General features: G+C 53.3%; 1 protein-coding gene across 2 annotated transcripts in view; it reads right to left on the bottom strand.

Annotated features, from left to right (window-relative positions):
* ACSBG1 (acyl-CoA synthetase bubblegum family member 1) overlaps positions 1-21,052 on the bottom strand; it is a gene marked incomplete at its 5' end in the record, with an annotated part of 48,581 nt that extends 27,529 nt beyond the window's left edge. Inside the window, 2 exons of one of the 2 annotated variants that reach the window (XM_080808290.1) lie at positions 1,030-1,180; positions 1,844-2,020. In XM_080808290.1, coding sequence (XP_080664416.1) covers positions 1,030-1,070 — 41 coding nt within the window. Of the gene's footprint in view, positions 1-1,029; positions 1,181-1,843; positions 2,021-20,990 lie in introns of those variants that run through there. The other variant, XM_080808291.1, reaches the window with a different exon arrangement.
* Between the last annotated feature and the right edge of the window lie 961 nt (positions 21,053-22,013).

Here is a 22,013-nt window from a genome sequence, read left to right as displayed (position 1 = left end):
TGATCATGACCAGAGCCCGTCCAAGGGGATGAGCACAGTATTCCTGTCCCTCCGGCAAGCTAGACCCCTTCCTGTGCGCACGCACCCCATTAGCACCTGGCCTCACGCCGCTTGCACAGAAACCAAATGTCCTTAGCAGGGGCCCAGTCGCCCTGGGGCGAGGAAGCTCTTGAAGGGCTTGTGTGCGGTAATATACCGAAGGTATAGTCGAGGTTCGTGGGACAGGCGGGGGGGCTGTGAAAGCACTTCCTCTCTTGACCGTCTCTGGTCAACTCTCCTCTGTCCTCCTGTCCTGCCCCAGGAGCTGAAGCGAACCATTTGAAGACAGAGCTTACTGAACCTCATTCACTTCCTCCTTCAGGAAGGCCCCAGGGATTGTCCCCAACACCTTCTCACTCTCACGGCCTTTGGACACTCCGGTTTGGGCCTTGAAGGCCACACGCGACTTGGTAAGCTCCATGAGTCTGTCTGTCCTCTGGCCTTGAGAGGCCCTGAGGTGCACAGTTGGAGCTCAGTAAGCATCCTCAAGTTGTCACCATGTGTGTGACCCACAAGCCAAGAGGAACCCTCGTTTTCCATGGGAGCCTCTCCTGGATGGGGGTCCACCTCCTCGTTACTCGTTCTTTCTTCCCTTTCCACTTCCAACAGCCAAGCCACTGTGCCGTATGCAACACGTGTTCAAGAAATGCTTTCTAAGGCTCATCAGAACCGGCCTGTCTGGGGTCAGCTCCTCTGGTTGTGTGACCCTGGGCAAGTCGCCGTCCCTCTCTGAGCCTCGGGGCCCTGGGGCAGCCCTGCATCTGTGGTGAGGCTATGGGACCCTGCAAAGTGCCTCGTGCGCTCAGCGTCTCTCCCATATTGCTGGGGGGCTGTCAGGGGTCTTCCTGGGAGAAAGGAGGAGAAAGTTCTTTGGTGGGATTGGGAGGGTGACTGAGTGGAAAGAAAGCCACCAAGCCCAGGCCTGGGGGTCCAGGCGCCGTGCGGTGCGGGGACCGTCTCTGGGAGGAGGGTGGGGACCTAGTTCCTTACACGGTCCTCAGGACGGAGCAGGCAGACCTGAGCAGGAGCATCTCTGGCGTGGTCCCCGTGGGGCGGCTGTGCCCCTCGAGCTCACCCAGGAGAGAGTGGGGACCGCAGGGGACGCATCAGCCCCAGAGAGGCCCCGCTCCACCAAACCGCCCTGCAACAGAGACACAGCGTGCGTCACGGCCCGAGGCTGGGCTGGGCGAGGACGAAGGTGCCCTCCTTGCCGGGCAGGACTCACCGGCTCCTGGGGCTGGCACCTGACTGTAGCCTGCCGCCTGCTGAGCCCACACACCTGATCCTATTGAGAGCAGCACCGATTCGCCTGTGGGGTCCAGTTTCTCTTCCCAGGGCCGGGCGGCGCTGACCAGGATGAGCAAACCCACCGGTCCCCGGGACTCCTGCACGCCCCCCCCCCTGCAAACCCACCGGTCCCCGGGACTCCTGCACGCCCCCCCCCCTGCAAACCCACCGGTCCCTGGGACTCCTGTGCCCCCCCCCGCCCCGCCCTGGCTGCCTTCCCCTTTCCTCTTCCCGTTCCCACCTCTCTCCGCCCGGAGTCAAAGGGGAGACCTTAGCTCCGGAAACTCAGCAGAGGATTTCCAGTTCAGGGCCTTGCCCAGACATTCCCCGAATCCTAAAACGCCTGGGCTGGGAGAGGAGCAGCTCCTCCTCCAGATCCCACTGTCCCCGTCACAGCGGCGGGAGTCAGGCTCGCCAGCAGCCCGGCGGAGAGCTGCTCCCTCGGGGCCTCTCTGACCCCCCCCCCCCACGGTGGTCCACACCCCTGCTTCTCCTTAGTCCATGTGGCCTGTCTCACCTCGAAGATCGGTTGGACCCCCGCAGCTCTCTCAGGATGCCGGGTTCCGGGCCAAAAACCCCATGGAGGCAGCCCCGGGTCCGGCCCCACGGGGGGCTCACCTGTCTCCCCGAGGCAGAGGCAGGGACAGGGCTCTGCGTTCCCTGCGCGCCGCCGGCGAAGGCTCCCAGTGTGGGAGCTGGTGCCGCCTGAGCTCCAGGTAATGAGGCGGGGTGGGGGCGGGCGGGCATGCGTGGGGACCCGCCCCAGCTTGCCCCGGGGCTGTGGGTGAGGTGTGTCCCCAGACACCTCTGACCCACCTGGCATAGGCCCAGCTGCCCACCCGCAAGCCTTACACAAGAGGACGGAGAAGAGGCAAGGAAGAGGGCCCCGCCGGTGTGGGTGGGGGAGGCAGTGTGCTGGTGCCGCCCTCGGCTGGGCGCTGCTCCTGAAGCCGGCCCAGGCCCCAGCGGCAGGGTGCAAGCTTGACTTTTGGTTTGGTTTTGGCTTTTTAACTTTTCTGTACTAAATGCACGCCCGGTGTCAAGCACCCCAGGTGTGCCTTCCCCTGCACTCTCCCAGCCCCGCGGCGGAGGCTTCGCTGAGAGCTCCGAGCTCTGGGCGAGGCAGCACAGGGGTCTGGAGAGCCTGGGACGGGGTCGACGTCGTGTGCCCAGCCGGAGGCGGAACAGGGACGGGATCCCGGGTCTCCGTGAACCAGGACGCGACGGGTGCTAGATTTACCCATCACCTGCGTCATGAAACAGTCCCCTGCTCCCTCACTCCTGCCTCTGGAGAGTCCCTGTCCCGCGGCAGCCAGCGTCCTGCCCGGTGCCCTTTTGCCCTCTTGTGCCCCCTCTGCTTCTTCCCCCCGGGACTTGGCAGGATTGTCGCATCAAGCCCAAGCCTTTGAACACCAGGAGCCCTGCTCCTTGGAAACCCCCTCCCAGCTGCCCTCCCAGCCCGGGAGGTCCCCACCTTTACTGATCACTTGCAAGCTACAGCTTCAGGATCTGGACTGCCTCCGGGGGAGGCGAAGACGTGCTGAGCCCCGCTGGGCGTTCAGGGGCTTTGAAAGTCCCTTCTGAGGGCCCGGGGGCAGGACACGGGTTGTTCCAAGGCCCTGAACCCAGTCAGGTGGCAGACGCCGCCAGACGGCCCCGGGAAGCTGGTACCCACTGCCAGTGGACCCGCTTCAAGAAAAGTCTGCCTTTCACCAAATCCCGGTTCCTTCAAGTTCCCTTTTCCCGGCCGTGCGCGCCCACAGCCGCCGCCTCAGGACGCCCTGACAGTTTGGGTCTGGGCACTAGCCCTGAGCCTCCCATGGGTTATGTGCTCCTTTGAGAACCTGCCAAAAGCCCCCTCCTCCCCCCCATCCATGCTTCGGAAGGGCTCCCAGCCCCAGCGAACCCCAGGAAGGAATGCAGGCCTCCTCTGTCCCCAGGACGTGGGTGACTCCTGCTGAGCGCCAAGGGCTCCGCAGTGGTGGTGGTGATGGGAGTTGGCGCTGGGCATGGCTGTGGGTGGGGTGGGGGACGGCATCAGCAAGGGCCTCTGTTCAAGGGCTGGCAGCTACCCCCTGCCCAGGCCTCAGCACCCCCAGGGCAGCTGGATCTACAGCAGTTCCTAAACGGAGGAGGAGGCAGAGAGGCTCCTTCTGGGATCAGGGTGGCTTGGGAAATACACCCTCTTCACTTTCCATCCCCTTGCAAAATCCACAAGCTGGCCCGCCTCCTGTTCTCCAGACCCCTCCTCCTCCTCCAGGAAGCCCTCTGGGAGGGATGCTCTGGAGCTGCCCTGGCTGACCCCCTCCCAGAGCACGCAGTCTAGAGGCTGGGTGTTATTTTGTTAAGCATAACCGTCTACCATGAAGTAAAACTTCTAATGAAGCCCATATTCCCTGGAAATGATCTGACCCTTCCCCAGGACTGACAGCACCAGGAGGATCCCCCTTCTACCGTGGGGAGGGGTTCGGTGCCTCCCCTGTGCGGGGGGGTAAGGGGGCCGAGGGAGCCAGCCAGCCTGGCTGAGATTGACTGTCCGGCGACCATCTGTGAATGGAGGAGCATTCAGGGTCACCGGGGCACCCAACCCAGGCTGGGGGTGGTGCGCAGCGAAATTAAAGGAGACAGCTGGCAAGGAGTGAGAGCGCGTCTATTTGGCCCGAGACGGAGGATGTGTTCCGAGGGGCGGCAGCTGAGGCCCCGTGAGAGACCAGCTCCGGGGGGACCCATGGGCTCTCCAAAAGGGTGGGGACAGGGCACAAGCGGCCTAAGCCAAGTTTGCCACACCCACTAGAAGGAACATATTTGTGGCAGGCACCTGGGGACTGAGCCTCCAGGGCAAGGCCTCCACAGAGGTGTGTTTGGGGAGTGGCGTTCGCCCCCAAGCCTGGTCCCAGCTCCAGCTTGGCTTCTGCCGTGTTGGGTGAGGCCAGCCAGCTCACTTCTAACCCAGCTGGCCACACCCAGAGTCTCCAACCCTGTCAGGACAAAGCTCACAGGCCTACCTGGGATGAACCCACCCATCATCAGGCTCTCTTGCAAAACCCAGACGGAGCCGGGAGGCAGTCCCGTCCTGTCCAAGACAAAGTGTTCTGGACACTGAGCCCTGTGGCTTCTAGCTTGGGGTCTGCCCCGGATGGGTGATCGTGGGTGAGTCCTTGGTCCTCTCTGGGACCGCCTTGCCCCGGTGAAGGGTGATTTTGGCATCTGGGCCGGAATTCAGCTGCCTCGGGCAGGGACAACGCTACCAGATGGGGTGTTACCAGGCCCCTAGGCCAGAGGGGGCAGAGGGAAAGCTGGCAGAAATAATAATTTTATGTAAACAGCCGGTAGCTAGCATTTATGTGGCTCCACGCATCAGGCCATTGCCTCTGCACCTTGTACAGACGTGAACACAGGCAGCCCTCAGACGGCCAACAAGGGCACCTCCTGTCGCTGTCGTTAGTGTCCACTGCTCGTCTTCTTTTTTCTTTTTTCAGATTTTATTTATTTATTTGACAGAGACACAGCAAGGGAGGGAACACAAGCAGAGGGAGCAGGAGAGGGGGAAGCAGGCTTCCTACCAAGCAGAGAGCCCGATGCGGGACTCGATCCCAGGACCCTGAGATCATGACCTGAGCCGAAGGCAGAGGCTTAGCCCGCTGAGCCACCCAGGCGCCCCCTCCAGGGCCTCTAACGGCAGGAACGCCTTCCCGGGGAAGGCAGGATAGCGATCCATAGCGATATCTTGAGGGACGCCTCTGGTCGCTTTTGACACGCGAGAACCTCTGACATATCCTGCGTGGGACGCCACCCAGGAGTCGGGGGGGATTTGGTCATGGACCTTCTTTACTTTTCTGGGAGCATGGCCTCAGCAGGCTTCTTCAGTTCCCAAGGACTCTACCTAGGGGTGCCTTTAACCCACTGGAAATAATTTGGATTGCAAACCTTAGAAAAGGACTGAGCTCCTGTAACACTGCACGGCCTCGGTGGGATCTATCAGTTAGATCTCCTCTGCGGGAAACAGGGCAAATGGACCTAGGACACCTTCATTGCTCATACCTAGGACTTCATTGCTCTGCACCAGGACCCCGAACTAAGAGGCTTTTGCGGAATGTGTTTGCCCAAATGAGTCCGCTAGTAAACTTCCTCCTGACATACTGGATGATAATTACGTTAATAAGCCGCCTTCTAGTAAACCCGGGTTGCTGGGCCATCCCTAGCAAAGGGGACTCTGACTTTATATCTCTCTGTTTCTCCTAATAGATGTGGGGGCTTCTCCCTCACTCATTTCCCGTGTTAATGGCTATAACCGGAGCCAACTGGGGTTAGTCTAACTCAAGACAGAGACCTTAAGGAATATTCTCAAGCAGCTGCCGAAACTCTCTTTGTTTCGGGGAAATTCCCTGTTTTCTCTGGCCTGACTTGGACTGCTTAACCCCTCCCCCCCGCTGGTGGGAAAGCTGGTGGGAAAGTCTGCTCCTCTGTTGGGGCTGATGAGCTCTAGAACCGGGAATCCTTTCTCTGCCTCCTGGCAGCACTTTATTTCCTCTGTTTCCCCCTTCTCGTGTTTCGGCAACAACGTGTGTGCAGCCTGCATGACCAGTCTCTAGACCGTGCACCACGGCTCCTTCTCTCCTCACTGTCAAGGAGCAGGAAGATCATCCCCTGGACCTAACACCCCCCACTCCGGATCTCCCCACTCGTGTCTCGGGTAAACATTCAAAGTGGAGTGGGCCCAGGTGGAACGTAAATCAGTTTGGAACTAAGTTAAGTTTGTTGGTTTAGTTATCAGCAGTAAATGTGAAACTTCGAAGTTTACTGAAGATCAAATAAGCTCGTGTTATTTGTTTCAATTTGTTAGCAAAGAAATGACTAAACTGATGGTTAATTGTCTGTCTCAAAGTTTTAATGGGTAATTGCTGAAGTAGCTTTCAAAGTCTTTGGTAATCCAAAACTTTAAAGTTTTGGTGGGATGACAAATGGAATTAAATTATGGACATCTAGGTCTTAACCAAACAGGATAAAATGCTAAGTCGTTAATTACTGGATGTAGGTTTGTGCTTTTGACTTCTTACTGCAAAGAAACTAAGAGTATTTAAATTACTGTTGGTAAACATGTTTTGTGCTTAACTGACTGATAAATTTGCCATCTAAAGAATTCTGTTCTAACAGTTCACAATTGGTTAATAACTGATTAAGGTGTTTCGAAGAGTACAAAATGCTAAGTGTACCTAAGACTGATGGAGAATAAGGGAAACAACCCTGTGGAAAAGTAGATGATATGTAAGAAAGATTTAAGGAATGGAAATGCATTTTATTAAAGATAAAAGGTAAATTTGTCCTAAATAAGATGGTTGTTTGGAAGGAAATGACTTGCGACAAAACCTGAATGCAAAGGAAAGTTGTAGAAGGTTTGTGAAGGGAAATCTTCAGAAAAGGAATTTTAGCTCTGGTCGGGACGGACTAAGATTGAAATGAATGGGTTTTAAAGGTCCATTGGTATAAGACTGAAATTCTCTCTGTTCAAAAGGACAAAGTTTTCTTAGATTAATTGATCTGCTGTTAAGAAAATGTAAATGGGGGGCGCCTGGGTGGCTCAGTGGGTTAAAGCCTCTGCCTTCGGCTCAGGTCATGATTCCAGGGTCCTGGGATCGAGCCCCGCATCGGGCTCTCTGCTCAGCGGGGTGCCTGCTTCCTCCTCTCTCTCTGCCTGCCTCTCTGCCTACTTGTGATCTCTGTCTGTCAAATAAATAAATAAAATCTTAAAAAAAAAAGAAAGAAAATGTAAATGGTTTTCTCTTTGCCTGCCCAGAAAACCCAGTTTCTATGTTTTGTTTTATCAGGTATTTAACATCCCTAACTATATTTAGGTATGTGCTTTAAAACTTTATAAGATTTTAGCAAATGTTGACAAGATTTAAGTTGTAAATCTCTTTAACTCAGGCTTTTCCTTGGTATGCTAAGTTACTCATGAAGTACTGCTAAGCCAATGATAAACCTTGGGTCATATTTGGGAAAATGCTGTAACTATTCTAGAGATTCTATGCATTTCCTAAAGTTTTAATGTTTTGAGAGATCATCGCTTGATATTGTGATTATGGAAATGTTATGTGTCACAGAAATAACCTGATTTCCTTGCCAGCTAAAGTGTAAACTCTCGTCTCATCAGCTCTAACCATATCCATTCTGAGTTTTTGTCATTTATAATTGTTTTATTTCTCTTGTAAAATGAGTTTTATCTTAAAGGAGATTCATATAAAGGACTTTCAGGACAAATACAGATATTTGATATACTTGAAAATCCTAAAACTGAAATGGGTAAGAATTTCCAAAACTAACTAAAGCTGCATTCACCAGATTTAGTAACATGGGACTAAATGAACTAAAACATTATAGTGTTGTGTCTCGTCATGTTTTGTCTTGTTTTAGACATTGCTGGTTTTTTAATGTTTGCTCTTCCAGACTAAGGAAACTTTTTTCTTAAAATGTCTGTGACTTACAGAAATATAAAATTATTTATTTGCAAACAAATCAAAAGCATTCAACTTTTCCCTCTATCTGAACCCTCTAAAACTCAAAAGGGCTCAGCAAGTATTCTTTCTTCCTTGGCAATCAGTCATTTGCATAAGTTCAATAAGAATCTGTTCTCCTCGGAACAGGACAGCATTGGAAACTGGTTATTTTACCAAGGCTTTGACTGGAATGTCATATTTGAAAAGACTCAGATATGACCAGACAGCTTAAAGGAACTAAGGTTGACTTTGTGAAACCTGGAGCCGTAAAGCCCCTTGGAACTGTTGGCCTGACACCTGCTTACAGAGTTCCCAGCAGCCTCACCAGGTGAGTAAAGAATGTCACTCCCTGGCAGGATACTTTGGGAACCTCAGAAGACGCATTTGCCCAAATCGACAGGTATTGCAGGCATCTCTGATGGCAAGTACGTGGCTTGGCTTCTGGCCCGGAGAGGCTACTAAAAGTTCAACCTAGAGATTCCTTATAAGAAGTTCCAGCAAAGCAGATTCTAAAAGATCTAGATGATCACACTCACCGTTCTTGCCGAGCTTATGCAAATAATAGGTCAAGTTTGTTAAAACTGGACTTGTTTTTCAAATGACTTAGTCCTGATTTGGCTATCTCCTGGAGATGAGGGTTATTTTAGAGAGAAAAATTATGTTTTAATAACACACCTTTATGGATGTTAAACTCTAGGTTTGGTAGTATTTAAATGTTTGTTTACCCAAGCTAAACAATTTGAGATAAACTTCAGAGAATTTGCACAATAGCTTCTTTAGTTGATCTTATTATTTTGTGGAGATATGAGCAGAACCCCATGGCACATGATTAAACAACTAGAAAATGGGATTGATTCCCCTACAATGGTATAACTTAACTATGAACTTGTGGAGATAATGGATAACCCCTTTTCTTTATGATTGGATTGGATGATGCATGGGGAACTCCCCTTATCTCTTGACAAGTTTTCTCCCACTTGCCAGTGATCCTTTGTAATTAGGATATTGTTAAGGCTGGAGCACTCAAAGGGCTTCTTAATGGTTTCATCCCTTAGTCATATTTATCCTAGAAGCCACCTCTGTTGAGGTACAATTGCAAATAAATGTTTTAGCCAAGCATAGAACAGCCCTCCTCATAAAAAGAGCCTCAAAGCTCACTATGGGACAGTCCCTGACTGTAATGACTTCACATCAGGTCCAGATTTGTCCTAGAAACCAAAGGCCACCAATGGATGATGGAGGCCGACTTGTTAAATACTGGGCTACACTTACAGATATGCCCGGGATAATACTTAAAACTTGTCAAACTTTAAACCTAGTTACCTGTATGCCTGAACCTGACCATTGTACTTCTCTATAGAGCAAAACTGTTCAGAGGTTATTGATCTAGCTTACTCTCTTTGGCCAGATTTAAGATGCTCCTGTTAAAAATACAAATGACAGTTGGTTTACTGATGACAATACTTTTCATAGAAAGAATAAGAGAAGCTAGGTATGCCATAGTGCTCACTAGCACTTTGCAATTGCCAAAGCCTAAAAATAAACAACACGGACTCCAAATATGCCTTCCTGGTACGTCATGCCCAGGGAGCTATCTGGAAGGAAAGGGGATTGCTGTCAAGCCATAACTCCCCAATCAAATATGGGCCTAAGTTAAAAACCCTCCTTATCACTATACTAAAGATGGTATTTATCAAATCTGGGATACATATTTGTGGCTCACACCCACTATTGGACAGCTCAGTCAAAAGGCAGTTTAATGCCAGGAACAAAGAAATCATACATATGATACTTGGGCAAATAACACACGACATCTAGGATGGCTATCATTAGAAATGTGTTCCCAAATAATAGTACTCCAGGCTACTGACTGGTTTGCTACTGGTTGGGCAAGGCGACCTGCCATTAGATGGTCAGTTCCAAACGGAACCCACTGGACATGTGGAACTAACCTGTGGCCCTGGCTTCCTCCAGGGTAGATAGGTCGCTGTACCTTAGGATTTGTCTGGATTCATGGGCACACTACTAAAACCATCACCACTCCAGCTAATCGCCCCAACTTAAAGCAAAGATGGACACGATCTGGTTTTGAATGGTGCGGCCACTTAGCATCCATTTTTGTTCCATCTGTGGGACTAGAGGATGTCATTTGGCATGTAAAAGCCCTTAATAAATATACTACAAAGGCACTCAATGATTTACTAAATAGCATCTCCTTAATACAGAAATCTCACAGATAACGCAAGGCAGTCCTACAAAATAGGATGGCCTTAGATGTCCTGACAGCAGCACAGGGTGGCACACGCGCAATTATCAAAGCAGAATGTTGCGTGTACATCCCAGACTATCACAAAAATGTCTCAGGACTAATAAAAGATATGAATGCCCAGATGAAGGCTCTACAAGATCCTTCTCTCTCTCTCGGTGATTGGTTAAGTTCCTGGTTTGAAGGAGGACTATGGCCAACAATTAGAAATCTCCTTTTTGGGATTCTCATCCTTATCGCCTTATTAATCTTAATATGTTGCTTTGTTCAGTGTTTGTTTCTCTACTTGGTGCCGAGACTCCACTGCCGCAATGACTTCCCCGCGACAGATGATCCTGACCACGCGCAGAGACACTTCTTCCCTGTCAGCGCTGGATTCAACTGCCGCTGCCTTTCGTAACTCCCCTATACGTTCCTCCACTGATCAATGTTGACCCAAGTAGGTAGGGACAGCTCTACGCCCCTATTCAGCAGGAAGAAGTTACAGAAGACGAGACCTTCCACTCTCAACTACCTTAAAGATTTAAGGGTCAAAATTGTTCAGGGGGGAATAATGAGGGAGCAGGAGGCTGACCGAGGACAAAGCAAAAGCTGGCACCTTGCACCCCCTCTTCATCCACTCCCCTCGGTAATATGTGTAGCATTCCTCAGGCACTGCTGACCGCCATAAATGAGAAACAAATAGTTAACTTGCAGAGATCACAATCCTGCAAGACAGGAATCTCCCAACTATCTAGATGTCAATGGCGTGCTGAAAGACAACATTGATCAAGCTGGGAGACCTCAGGTATCCCCGCACCTTGTAGGCCTCCTTTGGCATATGAAAACTCAAACCTCCCTTTCCCTCACCTTCCCCCAACCGCAGAGTACATAACCTGCCATCCCTCACAACCCAGGGCGGCAGCTCTTCCTGCCCACGGGTCCTGTCCCCGTGCTTTCATAAACCACCATTTTGCACCAGAGATGTCTCAAGAATTCTTTCTTGGTCATCGGCTCCGGACCTCAGCCCACCGAACCTCACCCAGGTTCTAGAACTTCATCAGAATCTGCACAGAGAGCTGAAGTGCTGAAGCTGACGCAGCTGCTAATCAGAATATTTGGGATTCAAAGCCAGGTAGTCTGACTCCAGACTTCAAATTCTCAAGTACTGTACACACTGCCCGAACGTGGCTGGGTGTCTGCCAGGCTCCGGGGCCGCTGCACACAGCCAGCAACATGGGAACTCTTAGGAGTGACTGACTCAGAAAGCCAGAGCCCTGTGGCTGAGACACCAGCTGACGCTCGTGCAGATTTAAACCTTTTGAATCAACATACTCCCAACCTATCATAACAATATCTAGCATATAACAAAAAATGACCAGATATCTGAAAAAGCAAGAATTTTGAGCCAAAATTGAAAGGCAGTCAACAGAAACAAACTTGGATCTGATGCAGATGTTGAGATGAGTGTGCCAGGACTTTAACGCAGTTCCTAACACATGTTTGATGAGTAAGAGAAAAAATAGCGACGTGCTTGATGAATAACGGAGGATTGCCCATGAAAATGGAAAGTATAAGGGAAGTACAATCTCTGAATGAAAAGCCCACCAGATGAGCTTAACAGCAGTTTTGAGACGATCAGAAAAACATTGTGAACTTGAAGACAGAACAGTAGAAATAATTCAATCTAAAGAATAGGGAGAAAAAAAGGTTTTTAAAAATTAAACGTAACAAAACATTGTTGAAAGAAATTAAGATCTAAACAAATGGAAAGTCATCTTAAGATCAAGAGATTTAATATTAAGATGACAATTCCCCCCTCCCCCACCAAACTGATCTACAGGTCAACATCATCCCTATCAAAATCCCAGCTGACTTAGTTTTCAGAAATCAACAAGCTGGTCTAAAGTTTATATGAAAATTCAAAAGCCCCAGAATAGCCAAAACAATATTGCAAAAGAACAAAGCTGAAGGATTCACACCTCTTGATTTCAAACCACACTACACATCTATAGTCATTTAGACAATGCAGTGCAGCGCAAGGATACGTGTGTGGATAAAGGGAGCAGAACATGGAGTCCAGAACTCAAGTTCGCATGTACCGTCTACTGGTTTCCAACGAGGTCACCAAGACCATTCAGTAGGGGAAAAATAGTCTTTTCAACAAATAGCTCTGGGACAGCTGGATATCCACATGCAGAAGAATGAAGTTGGACCCCACCATACTCACAAAAAATTAAAGTCAAAGTCTTAACAGTAAGAGCTAAAACTTTAACCATTAGAAGAAAATCGAAGTCTGTGAGGCCTGGGGTTAGGCACAGCCTTCTGAGACACGATGTCAAGAGCAGAAGCGGCAAGAGAAAAACACATAAATTGGACTATGTCAAAATTAAGCCTGTGCTTCAAGGACAGCATAAGTAAATAAAAGCATAAATAAAGCAAAGAGATAACCTGCAGAATGGGAGAAAACATTTGCCAATTATATTTCTGCTAAGAGAATTACATGTAGGATATACAAAGAACCCTTACAACTCAACAAGATGACAAGTAACCTGATTAAAACCAGGCAAAGTGTTTCAGTGGACATTTCTGCCAGACGCACGAGTGGGCGACAGCCACAGGCAGGGGCGCTCAGCACAGCCAGCCTTCAGGAAATCAGAACCATGGGGACGCCCCTCCCCGCTCCTGGATGGCTGTAGTCGGAGAGATGAAGAGGAGTGTTGGGTGGGTGGGAGGCGTCAGAGCCCCTGTACACGGCTGCTGGGGACTTGGGGGGATGTAGCCACCATAGGGAACAGTCTGGCGGGTCCTCGAAAGGTGACACACAGAGTCATCCTATGACCCAGCGGCTCTACCCCCACATAGACACCCGAGGGAAATACAAACATGTCCAGATAAACCCCTGTGCATGTGTTCCTGGCAGCGTCATGAACTGTGGCCATCGAGTGAAAACAACCCAACTGTCCTCCAGCTGATGAGAGGGTGAGCGGAATGGGGCGCTTCCCTGCACCGGAATGTGAGCCGGCCGTCCACGGAACGAGCACGGTCACATAGCACGACGTGGCTGAATCATGAAAGCAGGATTCGTGAAAGAAGCCATTCACGGTAGATGATACACAAGTTCGCTGACGTAAAACGTCCAGAAGAAGCAACCCTTTGAACTGTAAAATTCAATAATTTTTAGTATTTTTGCAGTTGCGCCGTCATCATCATGGTCACTTTGAGAACATTTTTGTCATCTCCAGAAGAAACGCTAACCCTCTTAGCAGTTACTTTCCATTTCCTCTCAAGCCCCCCAACCCCAGGCAACTGCTAACCTACTTTTCCTCTATAGTTTCGCTTCTTCTGGCCTTATCTCTCAAGAAGCCGATAGAGAGGTCCACTGGCATAATTAAAGTCTTTGGCTAACAACCAATGTGGTAAATTGAAAACTGTCCCCCCAAAATATCCATGTCTTAGTCTCTGGAACCTGTGATTATTACCCTATACGATAAAAGGGAATTTTGTGGATGTGATTAAATTAAGAATCTTAAGAGAGGGAGATTGACCTGGACCCTCCAGGTGGGCCCTCACTGCAGTCCCCTGTATGCTTACAAGAGCCAGGCAGAGGGAGACACACACAGGAGAGAGGCCGTGTGACCACAGAGGCAGAGATTGGAGTGGTGACGCCCCAGGTCAAGGACGAATGCTGGACGATGGACAGGCGAGGGACAGAGTCTCTCTGAGAGCCTCTGGAGGGGGGCACAGCCCTGCTGACACCTTGACTTGAGCCCCATGAAAGTGTGACTTCCAGAACTTCAGAATAAATGTCTGCTGTCTGAAGCCACCAGGTTTGTGGTGACCTGTCACAGTGTCCACAGGAAACAAATACAGTTTCCAGCAGGTCCTCCAAGTCCAGATGTCTGGCACCTGGCTGGCTGATGACTTGACTGTGACCTCCGGAGACCCTGAGTCAGAGCCCCTCTGCTAAGTGGCTCGTGACCCATGGAAACCATGAAAAATAATGAATAATCGTTATTGGTTTGAGGCTGGAGGGGATCGCACCAGAAGGACCACACATCTGCAGGAAGGACCGAAGGTCACTGGAAATGGCAACGACGTCAGGAACCGGCAAGGACGTCCCCTACGTAAGCTCCACCGCAGGTTCTAGCTGGTGCGATAAGACAAGAAAACTTAAAGACAAAATGACTGGAAAGGAGGAAATACAGCCATCTTTATTAATAGATAACAAAACTGTGCAAATAAAAAATCATAGGGAGGGCCTCCCCAAAAAGTTACTAGAACTGATAAAAGAATTTAGTAAGATCACAGAACACAAGGTCAATAATTTAAAAAATCGATTGTATTAGTATCTACCAACAATAAATGTTGGACAATTAAGTGTGAAATACATTTGCATAGCATCAAAACCCATACAATTCTTAGGATTAAATGGAAAAAAAAGTGTGCAAGGAATCTACACTGAAAATTACAAATCACAGATAAGAGGAATCAAAGACCTAAATAAATGAAAATACAGACTCTGTTCATGGATCAGAAGAGTTTCCCTCACTCCCTGTCAAAGTTCCAACAGCCTTTTTTTGCAGAGACTGACAAGATGGTTCTAAATTTTGTGTGGGGACACAAAGGAGTGAGTGTTTTAGTCATTTATCGTTCCATAACAAGCATCCTAAAATGTGGTTACTTAAGCACTCATTACCTCAGGGCTGCCATGGGTCAGGAATCTGGTGTGGGTTTGCTGGTGCCTCTGGCTCGAAGCCTCGCACAGGCCACGGTCAAACTGTCCTCTGGGCTGCATCTCATCTGGGGGTTCGACTGGGGGAGGACCGGCTTCCAAGCGCACTCCTGTCTTTGCTCGTGTTAAGTCCCTGGCAGATCATTGGGCCGAGGGCCTCAGCTCTCTGGTTCTCGGCCAGAGGTCTTCCTCGGCCCTTGCCACAGGGGCCTCTCCCTCAGAACGAGCAAGGAAATGAAGGTGAGAGCATGAGCCTTTTGTGACCCAACGTCTGCAGTGAAAGCCCACGGCTTCTGCGATTCTCCACTTGTTAGAGATGAGTCACTAGCTCAGCGCACACCCAGAGGTGGCCATTGCACAGAATCCGGAGGCAAGAGTCCTAGAACAACTCAGAGGCTGCCAATGGCACTGGCCGTTGCCCAAGCAGGAGGAAAGAACCACACGGGGGACCAAGATCGCCTGGTTTCAAGACTTACGATGCAGCAAGGGCAAAGGAGACGGTATGGTAGGAACCCGGGGATGGAAGACCGGCTCCGGGAAGAGAGTCCAGGAGAAGGCCCACACGCACATGGTCAGATGAGTTTTTCTCTTTTTCTTTCTTTTTTTTTCTTTTTTTACAAAGGAGACTTGGCAGCTTAATAGTGAAAAAAACATTTTCGACAAATGGCACTTGAATCAATGTGTGGAAAAATATTAATTTGACATAGATCATGCACATCAATGTAAAAGCTAAAATTATCAAGCTTCTGGGAGAACACACAGAGAAGCATCTTCTAACCTCGGCAGAGGCAGATTTCTTAGAGGAGACACAGTGTCTCCAACCATAAAAGAAAAAAGGAGATTGGATTTTTTTTTTAAAGATTTTATTTATTTATTTGACAGAGATCACAAGTAGGCAGAGAGGCAGGCAGAGAGAGAGGAGGAAGCAGGCCCCCCGCTGAGCAGAGAGCCCGATGCGGGGCTTGATCCCAGGACACTGGGATCATGACCTGAGCCGAAGGCAGCGGCTTTAACCCACTGAGCCACCCAGGCGCCCCAAGGAGACTGGATTTTTTAAAAAAGATTTTATTTATTTATTTGACAGACAGAGATCACAAGTAGGCAGAGAGGCAGGCAGAGAGAGAGGGGGAAGCAGGCCCCCCGCTGAGCAGAGAGCCCGACGCGGGGCTCCATCCCAGGACCCCGAGATCATGACCTGAGCTGAAGGCAGAGGCTTTAACCCACTGAGCCGCCCCGGCGCCCCAAGGAGACTGTATTTTATCAAATAGAAGATGTTTGTTCATCAAGACAGCATTGCAAAAGGGAAAATAAGCCACAGGGTGGGAGAAAACATTGGCACGCCCTGTATCTAACGAGGGACGGAGGTCCAGAATGTATGAAGAATCTGAACAAACGAGAACAAAAGGGCTAAACGTGGTTACGAAATGGGCTGCAGATTTGAACAGACCTCACCGCAGAAGGCGGAGAAACGGCCAGTCGGCGCTTGGAAGCAGGCTCAGCACCGTTCGCAGGGACACGAACACCGAAACCACGGGAGACTCCACCACTCACCCCGCAGGGCGGCTCGCCAGGAACAGTGCTCCCAGCGCCGGCAGAGATGCGGGACCAGCGCGGACGGCACGACCCGACTCCGTGGGGACGCGTCTGGTGGCTTCAAACACACCCCCCCCCCGCCCCGGCCCTGAGCCGGCGGTAGGATCCCAGGGGTTGAGCCAAGAAAACAAATACGCCCGCCACAAAACACGCTCGGCAAGAATGTTCCTTACAGCTCCGTTCATCAAATCCTCAATCTGGAAACAGCCCAAACGTCCGGAAGAACGGGTAGTCCAAGTGTGGAAGAGCCTGGAGCAGGGCTCACCCCGCAGGGCAGGAGGGTGAGCGGCAGAAACACTTCGCCACAGGAGTGAGTCTCACAGGGAGGAGGGCACGGGCACCTGCGGCGTGACCCGCTGACGGGACGTCCGGAAATGGCCAGAGCAGGGTTTGTTCCCACCGCTGCTCACGCAAGACGGGGCGAGGGCGGACCGGCGGGGAGTACAAGAATGTTTTGGGATAATGAAACTTTCGGTATTTCTACCGCGTCGCTGAACCCACTCATCAAGTTCTACTCACCTTTGTGCCCTCTATGGACAACTTCCTTCCATTAACACAGGACGCAACCTATTAGGTTCTGCATACGTAAAGTCTAGTTTACAGCGGCTTGGGGCTAGAGTCTGAGCTCCGTCCTAGACGTCCCTCACATGGCCATGACCTTCACAGTTTTCAAAGCACCATCCCTGCCCTGACCTCAAGCGTCCCTCACTGGCTCCCTTGCAAGGAGCCAGGACTGCCCGGGAGGAGAGAGTGATGTAGGGATTTCTCTAAATGAAACCACATCTTTCGCAGGGACAAAGAAGTAAGTAGTGAGTTCCCCATCACTGGAGTTTTCAAGTCAGGGTAGGTTGGTAATATATGAACATTGTGATGGAGCAGGTTAGACTCGGTGACCTAAAAAAACCCCCACTGACCTGAGGGTCTACCGTGCGAGGGCTTGCGTGGGGACAGAGTAAGTCAGCTTTGGGCCCAGCGTCCTGACTCCAGGCCAGCTTAGGCTCTGCTGTCCCCAGCCAACAGCTTGGCATCCCCTGCAAGGACCCAGGGCTGGCCTGGGCTGACCTGCATCCCGAAGGCATCTGGATCTGTATTCAGATGTCCGGGACCGGGGACTCTGACTCTACCGATGTGCCTTTTGCCCAGGGACAGTTGGCACCTGCACCACCCTTCCTGGGGCGCACAGACTCCCAAGCTCTCTGCCTGTGCCCACTGGCCTTGCACATTCTCAAACACTCCGAGCTCCTTCCCGTCTCAGGGCCTTTGCATGTGCTGTGCCTTTTTCCTAGAAAGCTCCCCTAATCACCCCTTCTTCCTCGACACCTAAGATCTCAGCTTAGGTGTTGCTTCTCCTAAGGTGTTGTCGAGCCTAGGCTGGACACCTGTTATGTGCTGTCCATAATTTCCTTTAAAAAATTACCAACATTTTAAAGATAATTTTTATTGTGATGAAACATATGTAACACAAATGTGCCAGTTTAGCCGTTTTCGAGTACTGTTTGGTGTCATTGCTCACATCCCCTCCCTCTTTTCCTGAGTCCCTCCTTGGCACGTTCGCAATGACGAGTCCATAGGTCATTGCACAATTACAGTGTGATGGGGGTCTTCGTGGCACGGATATAAACTCGCTCCTCAGGTCAGGAGCCTGCCTGGTTTTCCATGATGACTCTGCTGGGCTCAGCACAGGGCCTGACGTAGTCAATGACGAATGATTTTGCATAAGTGAACGTGTGTTTGCGAAAGCAGAGAAAAACAATAAAGATGCCGGAAACAAACACACAAACACAACAACAAGCCAAACCCCCGCCCTAGCCGTGTTTCGTACGCAGGGGAGCAGGGAGGAGGCTGGGGGGACCTCGGAGGTACTGGGTAGCCCCCCTTCTTTCGAAGGCCTGTGTCCTTCCCCTAGTATTTGCATTTTAACCGTTCCTCCTAGGCTTACCTACCGCAGAGACGGGGAGCTCACCCCTTGTCCTCCTTGGGAAGCTCCGTCAGGGAGAACAGCCTCCTTTCCCAGGCTTGCTGGGCCCCCGCCTGCCTCACGTCCCTGGCTCCCGCGGGCCATCTCTCTGCACCCAGTCCTTGGGTGGGCCCTGCCGGGAGGGGCAGTTGGGAGCCCAGGGCAAGTGTGGCCACTCACTGTCCTTCCTTCCCTGGGCCAGACTCGGCCCTGCAGGCTGCCGTCTCCGGGCCTCCAGCCCCCAGCCCACCCCGCCAGCTTCCTCTCCCCCCGCACCGGGCTCTCCTCCGCTTCTGTGCTCTCGGGGCTCCTCAGGGCCAGCTCCTCCGGCCGCGGCCACCCCTCATCTGGCCACACCAGCCCGTCCACACCTAGAAGTTAGCCCGGCCCGTCCTGACCGATCTAACGAGGCCCTTGACTCCCCCTCACCCACGCCTTCAGTCCTGGCGGTGCCCTTGCCTGCCCCCTGGGCGTCCACGACCGCCCAGCCCCAGAACGGCTCCTTTCCCTGGTTCCTTTGAAGGCCTTCCTCCAAGCTGCGCTTCTTCAGCCTCGGAGAGCTGCTCTCTGAACCAGACAGACACTCGAACAGGGGCTCTGCACACACCCAGTGGTGCTCCCGACGTCCGGCATGGCCTCCCACCTCGGTCTCAAGGGGACCCTGCTCCAGCCCCGCGGCTTCTAGCTCTGCCGGCCTGGGTCTGGCTCCTTCCCCTCAACCCTGCCCGAAAGGCCCAGCGCCAGCCCTGCCATCAGCTTGGCACAGAAGGGAATTCTCGTCGGTCTGGCTGGTGTGCCGGCCCTCCTCCGGCTCTCGGTTCCTTCCCTCCCCCGACCTCCAGTCGTCCCCTCTGCAGTCCTGGGAGCGGGGTGGGCAGATAAGCCCCCTCTCGGGCTCCTGGAGGAGAGCCGGCCCGTGGTCTCGCGGTCTCACAGCCGCTGGACGGACGGGGGAACGGAGGCTCCGTTCTCCAGCCAGACTTGCCCAGGGTCAGAGTAGGTCCGGAGCAGAGCGTGGTGGGAACCCAAGATCCCCTTGGATGCCACCAGCACCCCCCCGCGCCGCTGAGAGAGGTCCCCGCGTCGCCAGGGGTCCCCTGTGCCTGGGCGGATGGTCTTCTGCTCCTGGAAGCAGGCCACCCTCTCCAGCCTACGGGATCTGCCCGACTTCTCTGCAAGGCCAGCGCGGGTCAGGGTCTGTCTCCGTGGGCACGGAGGGTGGGACTGAGCTCAGAGAGGCCAGACGACTTACCCAAAGCCTCTAAGCAAGAAGGCAGAGGGGCGGGTCCTGTAACTGGGCTTTCAGCCCTCTTACCCCAGCAGGGCCTCTGCCCCTGTCTGACGGCCTCCCTTTCCTGGTGTCTACAAACCGGGCTCAGCCTCTGCGGACCCTGCTGTCCAGCCCCTCCAGAGCGGCTGGCTCCGGTGAGTGCACAGGACCCTTGGCCACCCCGTCCCCATGGACCTTCTCGGCGAACCTCGGAAAACCCTGGGCTCCCGACGCCCCCCCCCCCCCCCCCCGCCGACTGCTTGTCCACGGGCACGGGAAACCCGGAGAAGCAGCAGAACCCGGTGCTTCCTGTCAAAGGGCGAGCTTTTGAGGCGTACCTGTGAGCGCATCGCCCCCAGGATGGAGGCCGGTGCCAGGATGACCTGTGTGAAGAGCCGTTCAGAAGCTACCCCTGGGTGAGGACGCTCCGCCAGCCACCTCGAGGGGCCTACTGACCCTCGGGGTACGGCCGTGTCCAGGGAGGGAGGCTGGACCTCCTGCTCTCGCGGCCTTGCAGGCAAGGACCCCTGCTTCTGGAAGGTTCCCTGGAGACCCAGGGCCCAGCCCCTGTAGGGGCCTCTGTCTCTGAGGCTCGTTAACATTCGTTCTGTCCTCCCACCCTCTCTTGTTAGAACAGGGGCCGGGCGCTCTGGAGCTCAGACCTGGCAGTTTCCCCTCGTCCCCCTCGGATCCTACACAGCGGCCGCCCGGACCTTTCCCATCCCCGAAGTCCCCGACTTTCTGCGTGTCTTTTCACCGTGGCCGGCGCCCCCAGTTAGAAGTCTCTCCCTCCCCAGTGGCCGGCGCCCCTTCTGGGCACCGAGCACAATGTCTGGACTCTGGAGATGTCTGCGCTCTCCTGCCTCCTGGCTGAGCGCTCTGTGGCCGGGACTGGGTCCCTTCTTCTCAGGAGCCCCCGCTCCTTGGGCGGACAGGGCCGGGTCTGCGTGGGTGCCAGCAAATGTCTGATTCCTCTGAATCGCGGGTTGGTACAATACACAGCGCGAGGGCTTCGGGGAGAGGGGCAGGGACCTGCCAAGGTCACACACAGCCAGCCTGAGCTCTCCCGGTCCTCGCCTCTTAACGACTCCAGGTGCCAAGGGCCCTTGGGGAGGTAGGGAAGGTTCTTAAGGACTGAGGGATCCTTCCCCCATTCCACAGCAGCTCACACCCCTGGGGGACAACTCCCTTTTCGGTTGAGCCCCTCTTGGCCACACAGGGGAGCGGACACAAGTAACAGCTCAAAGGACTCACGTCCCAGCCAGCGCTCATCCCATGGATCATCCAGACCCTTCCTTCCATTTCCCAGATGGGGAGGCTGAGGCTCAGAGGAGGTCAGAGCCCCCAGTCCGGAGGACGGACGGGCTCACCTGGTGGCAGAGCTTTCCCGGGCGGGCCCAGTGGCCTGCAGGGCCTCCGCGCAGTCCGGCATGCTGGGCTCCTCCGGGGCGGCCGCGTCCAGCTCTGGAGCTGCGTGGCCTCTGCGGCGGGTGTCCCACGGGGCGGGAGGCTGCCCTTGAGTGGGCAGTGGGGGCGGGCCCCAGGCTGGGAGGCGGCGACCGGAGCGGCCCAAAGAGGCCCACTTCCTCTCTATTTTTAGAAGCTCAGAACACTCCTGCTCCCGGTGGTGAAGTTGCTCAGGACGAAAACTTCACTTTTTTCCGCAGTTTTGTTTCACTGGAGGCGAGCAGAATTTCAATGAAGCAGCGTCCTTTGTGATGCAAATCTGCCGGAAGCCAGGCCGATGGGCCCCGGGCTTCTGCCCCCCCAGCCGTCCTCGCGGGCCTCGCTGGCGCAGAAGGGGATCCCAGCCCCAGGGGCGCCCGGACCCTGCCGCGGCTGCTGCCCCCCAGGGCCCACCGTCTGCAGCCTTGCCTGGCTCACCGTCCGCCCCACGAGCCCCGGCTGGCAGTCTCCCCTCTGGCCTCCCTGCCCAGGCCCTGCCCGGACGAGGGCCAGCTGAGGGGGTCCCTGACTCCTGCCCTCCAGGAGCCCAGTCTGGGGGCAGGAGAGACATTCCCGCCCTGAGGACTGTCCTGTCGTTGTCACAGGCAACTGACTCAGAGCAGACATGGGAGAGGGACCAAGGACCGAGACCATCCAGGGCACCGAAATACAAGCACGGATCTGCCCCTCCGGCGGGAGGCAAGCAGGGCGCCGACGGACTTGCGGCAGCGGAGGACGGCCGGACGCGGGGCAGGGAGAACGGACGGCTTCCTCTGGACCCCAGAGAGCCCCCCTCACCCTGTGTAGATGTCCCTGAAGCAGGCGGGAGCAAAGCACCACAGAATGGGCGGCGTGAAACGCACAAGGTCATTGTCTCCCATTCCGGAGGTCGGCGGCGGGAGGTCGGGCGGCCGCAGTGGCGCGCCCCCTCCAGGACTCCAGGAGAG

The sequence above is a fragment of the Martes martes genome (genome assembly GCF_963455335.1).
Source record: "Martes martes genome assembly, chromosome: 7".
Taxonomy (NCBI): Eukaryota; Metazoa; Chordata; class Mammalia; order Carnivora; family Mustelidae; genus Martes; species Martes martes.
Note: the sequence above shows the minus strand (reverse complement) of the source record. Positions and strands in the feature narration are given on the sequence as shown.